Source organism: Peromyscus maniculatus, chromosome 5, assembly GCF_049852395.1.
Source record: "Peromyscus maniculatus bairdii isolate BWxNUB_F1_BW_parent chromosome 5, HU_Pman_BW_mat_3.1, whole genome shotgun sequence".
Classification (NCBI taxonomy): domain Eukaryota; kingdom Metazoa; phylum Chordata; class Mammalia; order Rodentia; family Cricetidae; genus Peromyscus; species Peromyscus maniculatus.
Genome location: NC_134856.1, coordinates 70,760,419 through 70,780,272, shown reverse-complemented (window position 1 = coordinate 70,780,272; position 19,854 = coordinate 70,760,419). Strand labels below are relative to the sequence as shown.

At 40.6% G+C, this 19,854-nt stretch overlaps 1 protein-coding gene across 2 annotated transcripts in view; it reads left to right on the top strand.

The window, feature by feature from the left end:
- The window catches only part of Gpr158 (G protein-coupled receptor 158), a 373,966-nt gene that overhangs the window by 28,076 nt on the left and 326,036 nt on the right, over positions 1-19,854 (top strand). For both annotated transcript variants that reach the window (XR_013051445.1, XM_042278012.2), the window contains exon 2: positions 8,565-8,670. Coding sequence is in view for 1 of the 2 variants with exons in the window: in XM_042278012.2 (XP_042133946.1) it covers positions 8,565-8,670 (106 nt within the window). In the remaining variant the exon portion in view is untranslated. The remainder of the gene's footprint in view (positions 1-8,564; positions 8,671-19,854) is intronic.

Below are 19,854 nucleotides of genomic sequence, written 5' to 3'. Positions count from 1 at the left end.
TCATGATGTTTTGCTCTAGGATGAACCTAAGAGAGCATGGCTGGAACCCTCTGAAACCATGAACTAAATAAAAGCTACATCTTTTAAAAATAAAGTCAAATAGAATCTTTGTGCTCAATTCTCTTGGTCAATTTTCCTATTCTCTTGGGGGAAAATTTGGTATTTCATATTCTCTCTCAGTTTATCTATGTCATCTACATTTTTAAGTTTGTTAGAGTATAATCAATCATATTACATTTTTACATATACTTTTGTATCTTTTTACTTTATAAATTATTTATTTCTATATTTTTTGACTTCTTAATAATTTCTCTTTCTCTCATCTTTTCAATAAATGGCTTTTATAATTAACTAAAAACTATTTTGAAATAATTTTAAAGATCAGAGGATTAGCCAAGATAGTACCCCAAATCCCCGTGTACTTTATTCTGTTTCACAGAATAACACATTTTATGTAATCACTAGGCAATGACCAGTGTAAGGAGATAGTAAGTAGCTATAGTACAGATTTCATTCAGACTTCTTAGTTTTTCATTACTGAGGCCATTTATCATTTATCACATGTCACGGGCTGCACTGTGTCCCCTAAAATATGTATGTTAATGTTCTAGCTCCCAGCATATAAGGATTGCGAACATCAATGTGAAATTGCATGCAGCATCTTTAAAGAGGATGTTAAGTCAAAATGAGGTCATTGGAGTAGGCTAATTCAATAGATTTGGTGTTCCTGTGAGACAGAGGCACAGAGGGAAGTCCTTGGAAAGCCCCACGATGATCACCTACCAGCCAAGGAAGCCTCAGAAGAAACCAACACTGCTGACACCTTTTTGTTACACTTCTACTCTAGAGAATTATGAGAAAATCAAGTTCTTTCAAAGCTGCCTAGCCTGAGGTACTTAGTAGAGCAGCCTTAGAAGGTGAACACACCATACTGCATTTGTTTAGCATGTTCTTCTGTCTTTAGTGTGTAGCAGGCTTTCTTTTGGGCTACCAACAAACTCCCAAATAAAGATACAGACTTAATATTAGTTAAGAATGCTCAGCCTTAGCCTATGCTCGTTTCTGGCTAGCTTTTTTTTTTCTTTAACTTAAATTAACCTGTTTCTCTTCATCTATGTTTTGCCTCAGGGCTTTTTGCCTTCTGTATGTCCTAGTCTGTCTAGCTGGCTGGCAGCTGCCTGGATGTCTGGTACCGGAGGTCTCCCTCTCTTTCTCCCTTGCTCTCTCTCTCTCTCACTCTAGCCTAGATTGCTCCTCCTACTTATTCTTTCTACTAGCCAGCCCTGCCTATCCCTCTACGGCCTACCTATTGGCTATTTAGCTTTTTATTGGACCAAACAGGTGCCTTAGGCAGGCAAAGCAACACATGTTTACATGATTAAGCCAATGCAGTATAAACAAATGTAACACATCTTTGTCTAATGAAAGTAATAGCCCACAACATTAGTGTCTCAGTTTTTCCTTGTCTTTCAAATATACTCTAGTTATGCAATACATTAGAACTCAATTTAAAGGGAGATGAAGTTCTTTCCTCTTCCTGGAAGAAAGAATGTATACCAAAGCATTCTAGATATTAGGTTAAATCCACTATAGTAATGAGTGTCTTAGGCAAGATATTTTGAGGTTATTCGAATATCCTGTTTTTCCTTGAGGATTTTTTTCCACTAATGTTCAGCAGGTCTTAGTTGCAATAATTATTACTATGTTTTTCTTCCTTTCTTTCTTTCTTTCTTTCTTTCTTTCTTTCTTTCTTTCTTTCTTTCTTTCTTTCTTTCTTTCTTTCTTTCCTTCCTTCCTTCCTTCCTCCCTCCCTCCCTCCCTCCCTCCCTCCTTCCTTCCTTCCTTCCTTCCTTCCTTCCGTCCTTTCTTTCTCTCTTTCTTTTGCTCTTTCTTTCTTTTTCTGTACTGGGCATCTCACCCAGGTGTGCATTCTAAGCAACCACACTGTACCACTCAGCTACTTTCTCACCCCCAATATAATGCTATAATGATGAATTTTCTATTACCCTCATTCCTTGTATATTTGTCAACTGAAATTCTTCTTTAAGAAAGTATCCTTTGTGCCTCATTCATTTTATCTTGTATCTAGGAGTATGGACCCACAAATATTTATCCTTTTGTGTTAGAATCCAGTATGACCATTGTTTAGCTTCAGCCTTTTATTTACTTTCTAAGTTTTAGACAGGATTTCACTGCATAGTCCAGGCCAGTCTGGAACTCAAGGTTCCCCCACCTCAGCCCCCTAAATGTCAAAACAATGAGCATGCACTGGAACTTCCTGCTGGTAGCTCATCTCCTTAATGAAAAATATGCTCACTCCTTCTCAGGAAGACGTCTGTCCACTCCAGGCTCTTAGGTCCAGGTGAGGGTGGAGTTCCATGTGTGTGGATCCTTGAAACATAGTCTAGAGACCTATAAGGAAGTTTGCGTTCCTTCCCCCAGCTGCCTACCAACAAACTCTGAGGTAAAAGGCTAGGATAACTTTGACAGCCCTCTGGTTCAGAGGCCACAAGACAAGATAGGAGCAGCGGCCCCTTATCTGTGACAGTTTTGAAATCCACTTGTGCACATGCCACCAGGTCATTCCTTAGGACCCAGTTTTTCTCCCTCAGAATACTTTCTCAAAGGTTTTAGCTTTCCCCTCTGGGCTCTTGTTCACATCCTCTGAATTATCCTTCCTTCCCTGAGGAAGTGAATCTGTGTAGCTGTCTTAGCCTGCTTGCTGACCTCAAGAGACTGGGAGCTATACTCTAAAATGTTATGTGTTTCCCTGTCAATCAAGATGCGGATGCTCCTATTTATGTCAAAACCTGACAGCCGTGTGTATTCTTTTTTAAACTGATAATAGGTTTTTAAAATTTTTTCTAAGTTATTTTATTTTTTGACATTAAAATTACATCATTCCCCCCTTCTTTGTCCTCCCCCCAAACCTCTCATGCATTCCCTTGCTCTTTCTCAAATTCATGGCCTCTTTGAAAATTGTTGTTACACATATACAAATATAAAGATAAGTGTTACCTATACGTATATGACCTCAGGATCAACCATTTGATATTGCATAGCCAATAATAGCAGGACTCCTCCCCAGGGAAGACCGTCTCTCCTGCCCTCAGCACTCCCTTTTGCTGGTAGTTCTCTATCAAGGGTTGAGGCCCACTGAGAGCTCCCCTTCTCTGTTAGCGTGTCCATTAGTGTCATTGCTCAGGTTTGGTTTCAGCACCCAATGTTGATCAGACCTCATGGGCATAGTCTTGATGACTTTTCTAGATGCTATCATTTCCTCTGGCTCTTAGAGTCTTTCTACTCCCTCTTCCTCAATGATCCCTGAGTCTTGGCTGTTGAAGTTGTGTTGTGGATGTATCAGTTTGGACTGGGAGTCACACAATTTCTTGTTCATTTGCATTTTAATCAGTTGTGGTTTTCTGTGATGGTCTTTGTGGCAAAGAGAAATTTCTTTGTTGAGGGCTCCTGTGGTTATTCTATGAATCTTACTGCATTGCATTCTACCAGAAAGAAACCATACTTACAGATTTCATTGACATAACCTTTTCCTTTTGTTTTAGAAACTCTGAGTCTTGGAGCTGGGACTGGAGCTCAGTGGGTAGAGTGTTTGCCTAGTATACATAAAGTCCTGGGTTTGACCCTTAGCTTCTTACAAAACTGGATGTATTGGTCATGCTTACACTTAAAGGCAGAGACAAAATAATCAGAAGTCCAAGGTCATCCTCAGCTACATAGGGAGTTTGAGACCAGTCTGGGCAACAGAAGACTCAGTCTCAAAAAGAAGTGGACAAACAAGCAGCCTGGCAACAATAACAATCATAATGAAATAACCCTGGGCCCCACTGGCACTGTGCAATAAACCTTCAGAATGCAGGGATTCCTTTTGTTCAGTTGCTGCCCAGAAGCACATAGTTTGAACACTGGCAGACCTGTGGATGGAAATGTTCAAGAAGCATTGTCTTAGATCTGTTGTTAGGCCTTAAAGGTTGTCATTGCTCCATTCTGTGGTGGTTCTCTGTTCTGACCTTAATGTATATTATGAGAATCTTTTGCTAGGAGACACTAAGGATAGGAAACAGTTTTATTTTCAAACACTGCAGAACAGGCTTTTAATATTTCTTTTAAATGTTGCTAAAAATATGAAGCACCTCCATAACAGCATTATTTACATGCCCAATGTCTACTTGTAGATGAATAAATAAAGTGAGGAATATCTCTCAACTTTCAAGAAAGGAGATCCTGATACATGCTACCACGTGGATGGATTGAAGCATTACACTAAGCAGCATGGGCCACCAATAAAAATACAAGAGGAAAGAAACAAAAGTTAGAGAGGTGATTCTGCTCTGGGAGCTGGGCAGGAAGGGGCATGGTGAATTGCAGTGAGTGTAGTCATAATTCTGCAAAAGCAAGAGGCCTGTAGGTTGGCTGTACAATACAGCAATGTGAAAATGCTTAATACAACTGAATTGGATATTTATAAGTTGTTAAGATGATAAATTTTGTGACATGTATGCTTTAACAACACAACTATAAAGAGATTAAAAAAAAGAGCAAAAAGTAGCTTTTTGTCATCTAGAAGGAATCAGACAGTTCTTGCTCCACATTTGCCTTAGAGTAATGATCAGAATATACTGGATGAAAAAAATCTATTTTCAATAACAAAAAATTTACATACTGCTAAAATAAAGTGTGCTGAAATACAGAGTTGATGAAAGCAGAGGCTGGTAGATCAATTGATCTGTTACATCAGGTCATCCCTTCCAACAATAGTTAACCAGAACAGACTCTGAGTCTGTGGGCTACTGCCATAACAAAATATGTGGCACTAGTTTTGGACCCAGAAATAATCACAGTGATAGAAAAAGCTGGAACCTGTTGGTGACTCTTGAAAGACAATGAAGAGCTGGGTGGTTGGTTATGCCTTTAATCCCAGTACTTTGGAGAGAAAAGCTGGTGAACCTCTGAGTTTGAGGCCAGCCAGATCTACAGAGTGAGTTCCAGGACAGTCAGGGCTACACAGAGAAACCCTGCCTGAAAACAAAACAAAAACCCAAAACAAAACAAAAGGACAACGCGGGAAGTACTATTGCAGGTAGAACAGAAGGGACATTGTCACACAATAGGCAGGAAGTGTGACAACGCTGGCCTAGTCATGACCTGTGAAAATTGAACGTACCTTTCAGTGGGCCCCGCCAAGGTATGCGGCTAAGCAAACACGCTATGCACAAGAGTTTGGGCAAGAGGTTTATTGGGGAAAGGGAAGAGTGAAAGAGTGAAGGACCATGTCAGAGTGGAGACATGAGAGAGGTAGGCAGACAAAGAGACAAGAGGAAGAAGAGAAGCAAGAGAGGAGCAAGAGGCAAGAGAGACGAGAGAGCGAGCTGCGCTCCGGCGGCGGGCACTTCCAAAGGGCGCACATGTCATAGCGGATGGTGGAAAGGCACCTGGCGACAGGTGATGACGTAACTGCTTTGGTGGCAGAGGCAGGCTGCTACTTCGGCGCAAACTCACAGTGATGGTTAGTTTTGGTCAGCTAGACACAAGCTAGAGTCACCTGGGAAGAGGGAACCTCAACTGAGGACTTGCCTCTCCACCAGACTGGCCGGTAGGCAAGTCTGCAGGGCACTTTCTTGATTGATGCTTGATGTGGGAAAGCCCAGCTCATGGGACAAGGTGTCACCCCTGGGCAGGTGGTCCTGGGTTATAAAAGAGAGCAGGCTGAGCAAGTCAAGGGGAACAAGCCAATACGCAGTGTTCCTCCATTGTCTCCGCTTCAGTTTCTGCCTCCAGGTTCCCGCCTCTGCTTCCCTTGGTGATGGACTGTAAAGTGTAAGATAAATGAACCCTCCCTTCCCCCAACTTGCTTTCTGGTCATGCTGTTTATCACAGCACCAGGAAAATGACTTCAAACACCAAGTTATTGCTGTAGCCAATTGGGGGACCGAATTAGCCTCTGGTAATACTTTGTGCGTCCGTGGTGTGCATCCATCCAAAATTATAATACATCTGTCAGGACAAAGGTCAAACTGTTATGAATGTGTAAGCTCTGAACTTTATAAACTTCACACTGGGACCACCACCTGGAACAAGGCCAGACAGAACCAAACAGCTATTATTGAAAAAGCTGTTTCTCGGGTTAGAGATGAAGATCTGAAACCAGTTAGTGATGAAACCAGTTAGTGGCAATGGGACAAAAATGTCAGAATACAAGAAAAATGTGGGAATCCAACTTACAGCACTTGGCAGGAATTTGGGGCTTGTTCTACACCCCCCCACCCCCGCTCCCCGGGCAACAAGTAGGGGAACACACACTGGTCTGTGGAGCACCAAGGGGCTTAGGAGTATAGCATTTGTTGTTTTCCAAACTCTGGAGCTCACCAATAGGCTTTTTCTGGCCCCCATTTTCCATCCCTGAGACATTTAAACCACAGTCGTTTCCTGGCGGCCTGTAGAACTTCCTGGATGTGGAAGGAAGGAACAGCACTTCCGCCCCAGAGACTTTGCCTCAGGGACTCAGGGTGCAGGCATCCTGGGAATGCGAGCTGGCCTCTGAATGGGGGATCTTACGCTTTTGGGTCTCTGCGTTCCTTCAAACTGTCTGCTGTTCCCCAGTAAGAGAGCTATTTCCCTAACTGAGTCTCCCCAAACGTCACCTCCCTCTCCGGAAGTCTGCAGCACCTTCCCCAGGGCTCAGTGGGTCTCCAGGCACCAAAGAGGCCCTAATGAAGATGAGTCAGCGCTGATCTCCCATCTGGTGAAAGCATGGCTCATTTACCTCTGGTGGTTTGGAGCGAACCTGAAGTGCTTCGTGGCCGGGTTGAAAGTCCGCGGCGACTTTTTGATTTCTATATACGAACTTGAAATTATGGGAGAGTGTTCTCAACCAGTAAGCTACTTACTTCGGAAGCCAATTTTCTTCAAGGAAAATTTGCAGAATAATGGCAGCCTCCTGCATTTCCCACTGGTGACCATCGTGCTGAGCGAGCAAGACATTTGGCCTGTCTTTCCACTAAGCTCTTGTTGGTGTTGCAAATAGCTGGAAAAAAAAAAAAAAAAAACAACAAAAACCCAACAACCCTGAACTCATTTTTTTCTAGCAGTTTTGACACAAGTAAAAATAGGTTTTTGGTTAATGTATGCTTTATAATGAGGCATTCAAGGGAGAATACTACAAATGTAATCGTCAATAATAATAGTCCAGTGGGAAACCTCTTGATGTTGGTGCTGAAAGGTGTGGATATGAAGGGCTGTAATTATTCCAGTGGTAATTTTATCTTGGTCTCCTTTCATCCCTTTGGCCTGTTCCCTTCCACTGTAACATTTCTTCCTTTGTAATGTTTCCTGTCCTCATTTGCCTTCTATTGCCGTGGTAAACACCACGAACCAAAACAAAATTTGGGGAGGAAAGAGTTAATTTGGCTTCTATGTCCCAGATCACAGTCCATCATTGAGGGAAGCCAAGGCAAGAACTTGTAGGCAGCAACTGAAACAGGGACCATGGAGGAACACTACTTACTGGCTTGCTTGCCATGGTTTGCTCAGCTTGCTTTCTTGGACAGCCCAGGACCACCTGCTTAGGGATGCTACCACTACACTGGGCTGGACCTTCCCCCATCAACCATTAATCAAGAGAATGCCCCACAATCTAGCCAACCACTCAGTCTGAGTCAATCTGATAGAAGCGTTTTCTCAGTTGAGGTTCCCTCTTCCCAGATGACCCTGGCCTCTGTCAAGTTGACAAAACAAAAACAAAAACAAAAAACAAACCAGCACATATTGTAGAATTTATTATAACTATCATTCATTATCTGTCATGTGTACTATGTCAGAAACATAGATGGATATGTTTGTGTCTACCTATGATGTCAGAATTTATTGAATAATATGTTTGTAACATTGGTGGTGTTGGCAGTGGTTTGCCAACAACTCTTGATAGCTGGTCAAAGTGAGCACAGGTTTTTTTATCCTAATTTTAGCTACTAATACTAACTCCTGTATCATATGTTTTACAGCACATTGTAAATACCCACCTATTCATCATCTATGTATTTATGTAAATTATAGAAGATCAGTGGAAAGAGATGCTTTTTCTTCTGTTACCTCACTAGTTACCCCAACCTCTCTGACCTCTCCCACCATAGTATGATAATTACAGCAGTAGAAAGAAATGAGATTAATATTTGACCATATTCACTTTAAAGAAGGTATTTTTTTGGGCAGGTGTTATTTTAGAGTCAAGTTTTCTGCTATTTCCACAACCATATTGTCTGGTTTAGTCAATCTTCAGCTATTTACTGAGCACCTGTTATGTGCCAGGTACTACATGAAGTGGCCAAAGATGGTGAAAGTACCAAGTCCTTACCTTTGCAAGCTGAACAAAATGAGTATTTTCTGGTTTGTCCTCCTATGTTTCTTCACTGAGTAAGCCTGAGTTAAATCTTAGTGGGTAGTGTAAACAACTTAGGACATTTTTACATCTGTCTGATTTCCAGAGCAGAACATGCTTAGAAAACTTAAAGACTCAGATTAATTTTTTCTTTTTATCTTTTTCATTTTAGGGGTGTGATGAAAGTCGATATAAATCTTCAGAAAGTGGACATTGACCAATGTTCGAGTGATGGCTGGTTTTCAGGAACTCACAAATGCCATCTTAACAACTCAGAGGTAAGAATTCCAGGATTAGATCCTCTGAAATTGGAAGCAAAGGCTTGGATGGTTCTCACACATGTTTTATTTGTGTGGGTGAATGAGCATGTGCATCCTAATGAGAAAACAGAGTCTGTACAGATCTCAGTTCTGTCAAATGAACAGAAAGAGGGGAGAAAAGAACATTTTTGCAGAGAAACTCTTTAGACAAGGCGAAAAGTAAGGTTGCGGCTGAAATTTGACTTTAATTAAAGGCTGATTTCATTCTTCAAAATGAGCTAGAAATGTGCAACAATCATGGAATGAGAAAACAGTCCCGGCGGGACCAAGCAGAGCAAGCGTCTTTTAATGCACTGAGATGCTTATTGTCACATTTGTGGGATCCATTCAGACATGTTGCCATCTGCTAAAATGTAGTAGAGCAGGTATGGCAGGGAAATTTGGAAAATAAGGAGAGAATTATACGCAGGGACCTGTAAAGGGATTGGTTACAGCTGTGCGTATTTTCCTCCTCCCTATTCCCACCTGTGCTTGCTTGCTTGATTTATCTATTGATAAAGAACCAAGGTCATACTTCTGCAAAATATTGGTGGTTTTTGTTCAGGAAACATTGACAATAGCAATGATCCTTGTCACTTGCCTTTTGCAGTTTCAAAGGAGAAATGTGATGACATACTAATGAATATCTTCTTACTAATCTGTCTCTAAGGTCCAAAAATGTTGTGAAAAAATGCACAGAATTCCAGCTTTCTGATCATTAACACTTGGAATATCCCAATGTTGACTCCAAAATTTGTAGGAAAGTTGACTCAGTTTATTTTAAATAGGAGGGTGTTTCTACAAAGTCATAACCAATATCTTTAATTTGAACTTTTTCCAGTTGTGAATGGTAGTTGTGCACAGTGCGTATACATGGTTTCAGAGCAAGGCCATTTAAGCCTGAAGGATGTTTGCCATTAAGTACTTCTTTGTGTCAATGTGGTTATAGGCAGTATACGCATGAACATATATGGATACAATCCCCTCGCATGTGCATCATGTGCACACCCAACAAACCATGCTATTACACATCACGCAGAGACCACCAAGATCATCATACTCCCAATAATCTGCCAAAGTCCCACATTCCCCTACACATCACACATAGCTTTATCCATGCCCATTCTCTTTATCACAGCATCCCTCAATTCCCCTCCCCCAGTACCCCGGCACCTCAATACTCTTGCATGTCCCCCTCAATCCAGTGGTTCTCTACCTTCCTAATGCTGCAACCCTTTAATACAGTTCCTTATGTTGTGGTGACCCCCAACTAGAAACTTATTTTCGTTGCTACTTCATAACTGTAATTTTGCTACTGTTATGAATCATAATGTAAATATCTGATACGTAGGACGGCCTTAGGTGACCCCCGTGAAAGAGTTGTTTGACTCCCAAAGAGGTCACAACCCACAGGTTGAGAACTGCTGCTCTAAATCTATTCCAGCTCCATTGTGTTCCTCTAATGCCATTTCACCTCGTTGGTTCCTCACACATGTTCTCACATCTCTTCCATGTCTATACACCCTCACATAGCCAGCCCGTTACAGCTCATCTTTTTACCTCCACTCCTACCCAACTGGGTCTTCATGATATGTGCAGTTCCTTTTGCTTTGGTAAAACCTTTTGCCCCATTTGGTCCTCCTATGGTTTTGAATGTTTCTGAGGCTTTACTTCCCTCTGATGACTCTGGCAATTTCAAGCATATCAATTTCAATTGATGATTGGTGATTGTCCTAACTTGGTCCACTTTGCATTGTCTTTAGCTAGCATGGATTCCCCCCCCCACCCCCGCCTCCGCCCCCATTGTGGCTACTGGTCTAAGAGGGACCATTTCTAGGCAGCCTTGCTTTGGTGTGGGTACTGGCTTCAGTGAATAGTCTGTCTAGAAACAGAAAGACTGACCCTCTTTGAGCCATTTTTCTTTCTTTATAGAATTCTTTTTTTTTTTTTTTTTTTTTTTTGAGACAGGGTTTCTCTGTAGTTTTGGTGCCTGTCCTGAATCTCACTCTGTAGACCAGGCTGGCCTCAAACTCACAGAGATCTGCCTGCCTCTGCCTCCCGAGTGCTGGGATTAAAGGCGTGTGCCACCACCGCCCGGCTTGAAATTCATTTTTTTAACTAGGTGATTATATTACCAATAGCTACTTTTAGAAGACTGATTTATTTTCATTGCACCAGCAACATTAATTTTCTGAGTCTTGCATATTTTTAGAGCTTTTAAATAAATTATTTCAAGAAACAATACTGTGTTCTATTCCAATAAACAAAGATTAGGTTGAAATATGTGACTTTTAGGATTATATATTTTTATTATGTATTTATGTATTTATTAGTACATACATTTCTCTTATGGAAAAATTTGAAAAGCATATTCTTTAGAACAATTCACAGTTCAATGACTTATTTGAAAATGTTGTAGCAAGAAGTTCAATGCTCCAAAAGTAATGTTAAGAAGCTGAAATGAGGGACCGAAGAGAGGGCTTGGTGGTTAGAGACTGGCTGCTGAGCAGAGGACCTGGGGTTCAGTTTCCAGCATTCCCACGGCCAATCACAACCACCTCTAACTCAAGTTACAGGAGATCTAGGGCCCTCTTCTGGTCTCTGCCAGTTCCAGGTACATGTGTGGTGCACATACATACATGCAGACAAAACACTCAAACCCATAACATAAGCTTTTATTTTTAAGAAAGGAAAAAGTAAGACAATGCATATTTTGCCTTAGAACCTGCTCCCTTCCAGTTCTGTGGCTTCAAAAAATACTTATTTAAAAATTTTTTTCATTTTACATACCAACCATAGTTCCATACCCATCCCTCCTCCTGCTCCCCCTTCGCCTTCCTCCCTCCAACCCGCCTCCCATCCACTCCTCCAGAAGGGTTAGATGTCCCATGGGGAGTCAGCAAAGTCTGGTACATTCTGTTGAGGCAGGACCAAGCCCCTCCCCTGCTACATCAAGTCTGAGCAAGGTGTCCTATCATAGGGAATGGGCTCCAAAAAGCCAGCTTATGCACTAGGGATGGATCCTGATGCCACTGCCAGGGGACCCTCAAACACACCAAGTTACACAACTGTCTCCTACATGCAGAGGGCCTAGTTTGGTCTCATGTAGGCTCCACAGTTGTCAGTCTAGAGTTCGTGAGTTCCCACGAGCTCGGTTCAGTTGTCTCTGTAGATTTCCCCATCATGATCCAGACCCCCCCTTGCTCATATAATCCTTCTTCCCTCTCTTTTACTGGACTCCTGGAGTTTGGCTATGGATCTCTGATACCTGATTTCTCAGTGGAGACTCTGAAAGCCAAAATGTCCTAGACAGACATTATGCAGACACTAAAAGACCAAGGATGCCAGCCTAGACTATGATACCCAGCAAAATTTTCAGTCACCATAGATGGAGTAAACAAGATATTCCATGACAAAACCAGATTTAAACAATACTTATCCACAAATCCAGGCCTACAGAAAGCACTAGAAGGAAAACTCCAACCCAAGGAAGTTAGATGCACCCACAAAAACATAGGCAATAGATAATCCCACAGCAGCAAATCCCAAAGGGGAAATATACACATACCACTCCCCACCCCCCCCCAAAAAAAAAACAAGAATTAACATTCACTGGTCATTAGTATCTCTTAATATCAATGGACTCAATTCACCTATAAAAAGACACAGGCTAACAGAATGGATATAAAAATAGGATCCATCCTTCTGCTGCATACAAGAAACACACCTCAACTTCAAAGACAGACACTACCTCAGAGTAAAGGGTTGAGAAAAGACTTTCCAATCAAATGGACTTAAGAAGCAAGCTGGTAGCTATCCTAATATCTAACAAAATAGACTTCAAACTAAAATTAACTGAAAGAAATGGAGAAGTTCTGTGGCTTTTACAGATATTTAAGCTGAAAGTAAGGGCTTTTGGTTCTGGGCAGGGATTAGGAGGTTCTTGTTGGGGTAGTATATATTATACAAGGGCTATTGTGGAACTGTTCACACTTCTCTAAGCTCCTCTGGTGGTGTTGGTCTCTTCGAGAAGCTGTAGTCAGTGCACATCACACCTGAAGTCTGAGCACCAGGAACCCCCTTTTTATCCTTCTCTGTGCTGGTGTGAATTGGAGAGTCTAAGCACTAAGAACCCCTGTTCTGTCCTTTTCTGTGTTGGTGTGAATTGGAGAATCTAAGCAGCAGGAACTCCCTTTTAGTCTTCTCTGTGATTATGTGAATTGGAGATTACAACCTAGGTTTTCTTGAAGAGTTCACTATTTGGAAAAACAAAGAAAAATCTCCTGCTTGGAGTGGTTTTCATCTGCTCCATTTTTTTTTTTTGTCATGATCTTGTGGTTCTAACTGCAAGGCTCACTGTGTAAACTTGTATATTTTTGAAACTACTTAATATGAGTCACATTTTTGGATGCAGGGTTTTATCTTTATGAATGTCAGTATCATTAGAAACCAAGACACTGCAGCTTGGAGTAGGTTCTGTATTTTGCTAATGTTTAATAGTCTCCTCTTGTCAATAGTAGAGGGACTTCTATATGTCCAAGTCTTAAGCAAGACTAACTTCACTTTATGATTTTTCTGGAGTGTTGACTTGTGGGCTCCTGGAACAAGTTCTATCAGTCGAGTGGGGCTCATGTTGAAAATGGAAAACTGATGTGGGACAATGACAAAAGCCCCAGAAACACCATGAGGGGAAAAAATTTCCCACTGAGTTCATGTAGCCAGGTCTAGGAAGCTATGGCACCCCACCTCTCAGAATGGACTGCAGGGTGATTATTCTTTGTTTGTTTGTTTGTTTGTTTTTTCGAGACAGAGTTTCTCTATGTAGCTTTGCGCCTTTCCTGGAACTCGATTTGGAGACCAGGCTGGCCTTGAACTCATAGAGATCCGCCTGCCTCTGCCTCCTGAGTGCTGGGATTACGCCGCCGCCGCCGCCGCCGCCACCGCCGCCGCCCCCCCCCTGTGATTATTCTTAACTGAGCTTCATCATTGCAGAGTTTAATTGACCATGTTTTCCATACACATTTCTTAGTCTGTTTTCCTACCAGTGTTTTGAGTACACAAAGAATTCTTTCCTATAGTTTATTAGAAATACAAAATGAATTGATTTTTATCTTAAGAGTCTACTTTTGCTTATTTCTACTATAAGAATAATAAAAAAAATTGAAATAGGAAAACTAAGGCAGTAGCTTTAAGCTGTTTGTTTATGGGCCACTAGTAAACATTAAGTGCCTCCTTTTAAATATACAGTGAATACAAATCTTTTATTATATTTATATATCTTTTTGTAAATCAGAAAACTTAATCAGGTTGGCATAAGGATGAAATAACTTAATGATAATGATATTTTGTAAAAGTAAGTAATCATATCTTTAATGAGAGCATTGCAGCTAACTCACACTTTAGTAATTTTTTTATTGAGAATGTTACAACCGATTCTTTGTGCAGCTGGTTTTATACTTAGTTTTAACGCCTGTCACAGGTGATGAACATACTTTGTAAGGATCTATCAAATCAAATGGAATGAATCTACTGTTGACTCTTTTTGCTAAATCATGATGTCCATTTTTTCAGTTCTATCTACCAGTTTTTCAAAGGTTTATGTGAAAATATAGCCAGCAACTTTTCATCTTAACTGGTGTTAGTTGGTCCCTATAAGCTAATCTGAAAACTGGTCATTTTAGTATTTTAAAGGAATGTATATATATATATATACATTCCTTTAAATATACATATATATATATATATATATATATATATATATAAAATCAGCTTGTTCTCTTCTTGTGAGATTGATTAAGAACTTTTATCTTCAAGTTTAAATTGCAGAATATTTGTGGATTTTGGCAACAAAACTCACATACACTAGAAACATTTTCAAATATTCATTTTCAGTATTCTCACTTTGAGATATTTTCTCAGGATTGCTAAAGTGTCACTTTGGGAGATGGAAAGATATCTTAGCAGTTACGGTGTGTACTGCTCTTACAGAGGGCTGGAGTTTGGTTCCCAGAACCCATGTTAAGAGTCTGGCAGCTGCCGGGAAGCCCAGCTCCAGGGGATTTTGTGCCCTCTTCTGGATTCAGTAGAAACCTGCAGTCACGTGTGCCCAGACTCTCGCACAGAATACACTTATATACATAATTTAAAAAATAAATATTTAAAAATGGCTTTTTTTTGGGCTGTGGAGATAGCACATACCCACACATGTAACACACACACACACACACACACACACACACACATCAGTCACAAACAGCACCTCCATGTCTCTCCTTAATGGAATGTCTTAGGTTGGAGTCTGTAACTCCACATAATTTTAGTTAGAAAATATGCTTTAAGAAGGTAAGAACGGGTATCACTTAGTATATGAGAAGAGGAGTTCAGTGCAAAGATACAAAGAAAGCAGCACTTGCCCCTTCTCTTTGAAAAATGCTTGTGTTCAGAATACAACTCAGTCCCTTGAGCACTCAACAGTCTACAGTTTTCTGAGAGATCTTTAGCTTAATTTCTGATTCAGTGAAGTTGGAAACAGCTACTTATTGGTTCTCATCTTGTATGCCCTGTTGTACCAGGGCACTATTTTCATTGGAATTTTTAGAAAAATTGTTGTATTTCTACAATTGTGCTGTCTGTTGTGAGAAGCACTGGCCATATATGGCTACTAATTTCAATTTATAATAAATAAAATTAAGTAAAAATAAAAATTTCAGAATAAGTGGCCTCCATAAACCGATTCAAACATTTCATAGCTTCGTGTAACCAATGACTACCATAGAGGACAGGAAGGTGTCCAGCCAGTTCTAGAAGATGATCTAGCTCTTAGTACAGAGGGGACATCTAAGTTTTAAAGGCTTTCAAATCTCTGAGTTTCTATAAACAGCCCAATCAGTAACATTGCCTTCAAATTCAGTGAGGGGCATTAAGGACATTGGAGTAGGTTCTGCATTTTGCTGTTTAATAGTCTCCTCTTGTAAATAGCAGAGGACTTCTACCTGTCCAAGTCTTAACCAAGACCAACTTCACTTCATTATTTTTCTGGAGTGTTGACTTGTGGGCTCCTGGAACAAGTTCTATCAGTCGAGCAGGGCTGATGTTGGCTTCTGAAATCTTCTCTCAAGCTACCGTATTAACTCAGTGGAAAGGAGTGAGGGCAGAATCAGCCATGGCAGCTTGTGCTGTGAACTTGGAAGTCAGGAATTTAGGGCAAAACCTTGTCCCAGGGAAAAAAGAAATGAAGCAAGACACTTGCACACTGTTTTTAAAATTTTTTTAAAAGATTTATTTATTTATGTTATGTATATGAGTGCTCTATCTGCATGTATGCCTGCATGCCAGAAGAGGGCATTAAATCCAACTCTAGATGGCTGTGAGCCACAATGTGGTTGCTGGGAATTGAACTCAGGACCTCTGGAAGAGCAGCCAGTGCTCTTAAGCCATGAGCTATGTCTCCAGCCCTGCACACTGATTTTTACATGCCATTATTTCATGCTAGAAATGGACAAAAAATCTTCCAGCAAATGGAGAGCAGCGTACTGGCCATCATCCAGACATTTAAATGTCCGTCACACTGCATCATGACTTTTCTTTTCACTCATTGTCAGCACAAACTGTGGCTGTTTAAAGGGAAGCAACACCTCCTTATCAGAATGAAAGGTGGTGCATCAAGGTACCTCTCAGGGTGCCAGGCGCAGACAGAAATCTGCAGCCAGCCCTCTGTCGATGGTCCTCCTTCATCTGCAGCATCTCTGTCCATGGTCCTCCCTTCATCTGCAGGCATCGCCTTTGCTTCTTCCATGGGAACTGTCCAAATTCAAAATGGAAACCTCTTCCTCAGCCATTTGGAGACTATTTTCAGCTACTGTTAAGTTGTCTTTCCATTAGGCTAAATATCCTGTGGTTCAGTAAAACAGCCTTGCTTTACCAAGCCCAACTAAGTGGGTTTCCTGATTTGTTCTCAGAGTTGTGAATAATTAACTTGCTTGAATTTCTTACATAGTCTTTCTTTCTCTAAAATTTGTAGATGCCGATTGATTTTTTTCTGGGGGTGTTTATCATGTTCTTGAGAGTTCTTAAGCTAAGTTTGATTCATAGAAATTGGATGAGATAAAACTTTGCCCTAAGTCCCTGCTCCCAGGACTGACCCAAGGGTACTCAGTGCCCTTTGCCATCCTGTGGTTGGGAGAGTGTGAGTCTGTTGTGGGACTTTGAGGCTTTGTGGTCGTCTAGACATCTCCTCTACTAGAACACTACATATCTTTCCTTATGGAGAGTTGCAGGTCGTGGGTTGTGCTCTGTCTAAATGGTAGAGTACTGTTTCTAATACTGTCTCACACAAGCCACTTCTGACTTTAATTCCCCCCTATTCAGTTAGCTACACTAGCCTTTTCTGTTTGAGGGTTGCTGAACACAGTCTCACTAACTGTAAATTTAATAATTAGCAATGTATACATTTGATTGTCTATGGGGTACTTTTTCTGATAGATTAACTCAAATGCATCTTGCAAGTTGTGTGTGTGTGTTTGAGACAGAGATTTGCTATGTGGCCCTCGCTAGCTTAGTGCTCAGGCTGGTCCTGGGCTTGCAACAGTTACCCCACCTCAGCTTCTAAGTGCTAGTATTACAGGTGTGTGTTCCAAGTGTATTCCTACTCTCTAAAATGACGTGAGTAATAAAGGAAATCATAATTTAAATAAATCACCACATTCTCCAGAGATCCAGAAAATTTGAAAATGTAATCAACCATGACATTTTTTAGGTGCTAAGTGACTAACATACAAAATATGAAATAATAACCTCTATTATAAAAGACAAATCTTCACACAGTTCCTAAAGGTGAAAGAATTTTGCCTACTAGATTAGCAAACAATAGTTTCTGCACTCAAGAAACTAAGGTTGGGGGAATTGAAGATCCATCTGGACACAGCAAGACCTTGTCTCTCCAAACCAAATCAAACCAAACGGAATTACTATACTGTATGGTGAGTATACTACCATGAAGAGTTGGTAGAAATGCAGTTGTTATTGAACTTTTTGGTAAGATGGTAAAATCACTACAATTAACAGTACGCACTTCTTGGTTAAAGCTGTTTTTTTTTTCTTTTTCTTTCATTTGCCAAAGAAAATCTTCTGAATCTGCTACATACATCTGTGTGCCACAGCATTCATTACAGTAGTGCACTGAAAATTTGGAAACAAGTGAATAATACAGAATTGGCTAAATAAATTACGATGTATTAGAATAGTTCAGTGATAAAGGAAACTAGTTCTCCAGTATGATTTAACAATTCGTGAGGATTCAGTGGTATAGAGAACAATTGTGGTATGAGGAAGTCTTTCCGAAACATATTTAGTAAGTGAGGTAAGGTGCCAGCTGCCAACCCTTTTTGTAGTAGTGAAGCCTGTAACTTGGCAAATGTGTATAGGGTGCCTTGTACAAGCCAACTCCCAGTGTCTTAAACTGCAGGCCGCGGCCTCATATGTGAAAACAAGTGGCAGCAGCATGTTTCTGAACATGTAAAGACCAAAGATTAATTGAAAACCAAACATGCCACGAATCCAGCATGTTTCAGGAATGCTCTCCCTGCTGCATCCATGGCTCCGCTGCAGCCTTGCTTCTGGACACACAGTGTGCACACTTTGCACCACACCTGCTGCATCCATGGCCCTGCTGCAGCCTTCCTTCTGAACACACAGTGTGCACACTTTGCACCACACCTGCTGCATCCATGGCTCCGCTGCAGCCTGGCTTCTGAACACACAGTGTGCACACTTTGCACCACACCTGTTGCATCCATGGCCCTGCTGCAGCCTTGCTTCTGGACACACAGTGTGCACACTTTGCACCACACCTGTTATACTACCCACGTCCTCTCCAATAGCGACAAGTGCTCTCAACTTCTGAGCCCTCCCTCCATCCCCAAAGTTTATACTCTTATAGAAACTTTATAATTATGGAGAACAGATATTTTTAATGTCTTCTCACTTTCATTTTTAACATGTAAGTCTCAAATATATATATCTTTGAATTATATTGTATTAGAATGTTTGATTTTAAAAATTGTTGAGTTGTTGATTTGAATTTCATAAAAATGATGAAATGAATTTTTGCTTTGGATTAGGACAGAACTTCTTAATTCCCACCATTTGTAAAGTGGCCCTATTCTGTAGGCTACTGTTTCATCCTATTGACGGTGTCCTTTGCCTTACAGAAGCTTTTCAGTTTCAGGAGGTCCCATTTGTTAATCATCGATCTCAGTGTCTGTGCTACTGGTGTTCTATTCAGGAAGTGGTCTCCTGTGCCAATGAATTCAAGGCTACTAACTTCTTTCTCTTCTATCAGGTTCAGTGTAACTGGATTTATGTTAAGGTCTTTGATCCACTTGGACTTGAGTTTTGTGCAGGGCTATAGATGTGGATCTATTTGCATTCTTCTACATGCCGACATCCAGCTATGCCAGTGCCATTTGTTGAAGATGCTTTTTTTTTTTTTAACCATTGTATAATTTTGGCTGCGGTTTTGTGCTACATATTTATTTATTCAGAGGCATTCTTAGCATTGATAATTATGAAATAAAATATTTATCAATTTTTAATAACTTTGAAGACGCCATATCAAATATCTAGCAATATTTAATTCTTTATGTAAAAACAAATAAGCGCACATATCTTATTAACATGGAAATTGCTTACATCTTAAGAAATGGTAAAATTATCTGTAAATCCAAGAATTTTTTTAGAGGTAAAGTTAAATAACTTATTACTGACAATTACTTTCAGAGTTATTGTTAGTTGCTTTTTATTGATGGACTCTCTGAAATGTTACAAAAATAAAACCTTCACAAAACCTTTATGAGTGGTACACACAAAGGTACCTGTGCCCCAATGCTGGGAATCAATCCTGGATCCTTGTCAGGTAGCCATGTACTCTATCATTGAGCTATAGTCTCTAGCCTCCCATTCCCATTTTTTAAAGGCAAAGACTCATGTAGCCCAGGCTGATCTTGAACTTGTGATCCTTCTGAGGCAGCTTCCAAGTGTGGGATTACAGATATGTGCCACCACTTTCTCCTAGGCATCCAGGCTTTAGTAGTTAGGTTTTCTTTGCTTAAGCACAGTCTATGAGATCCCAAAAGCAATTCGTCCCAGTGATATAAAGTTTGTTTC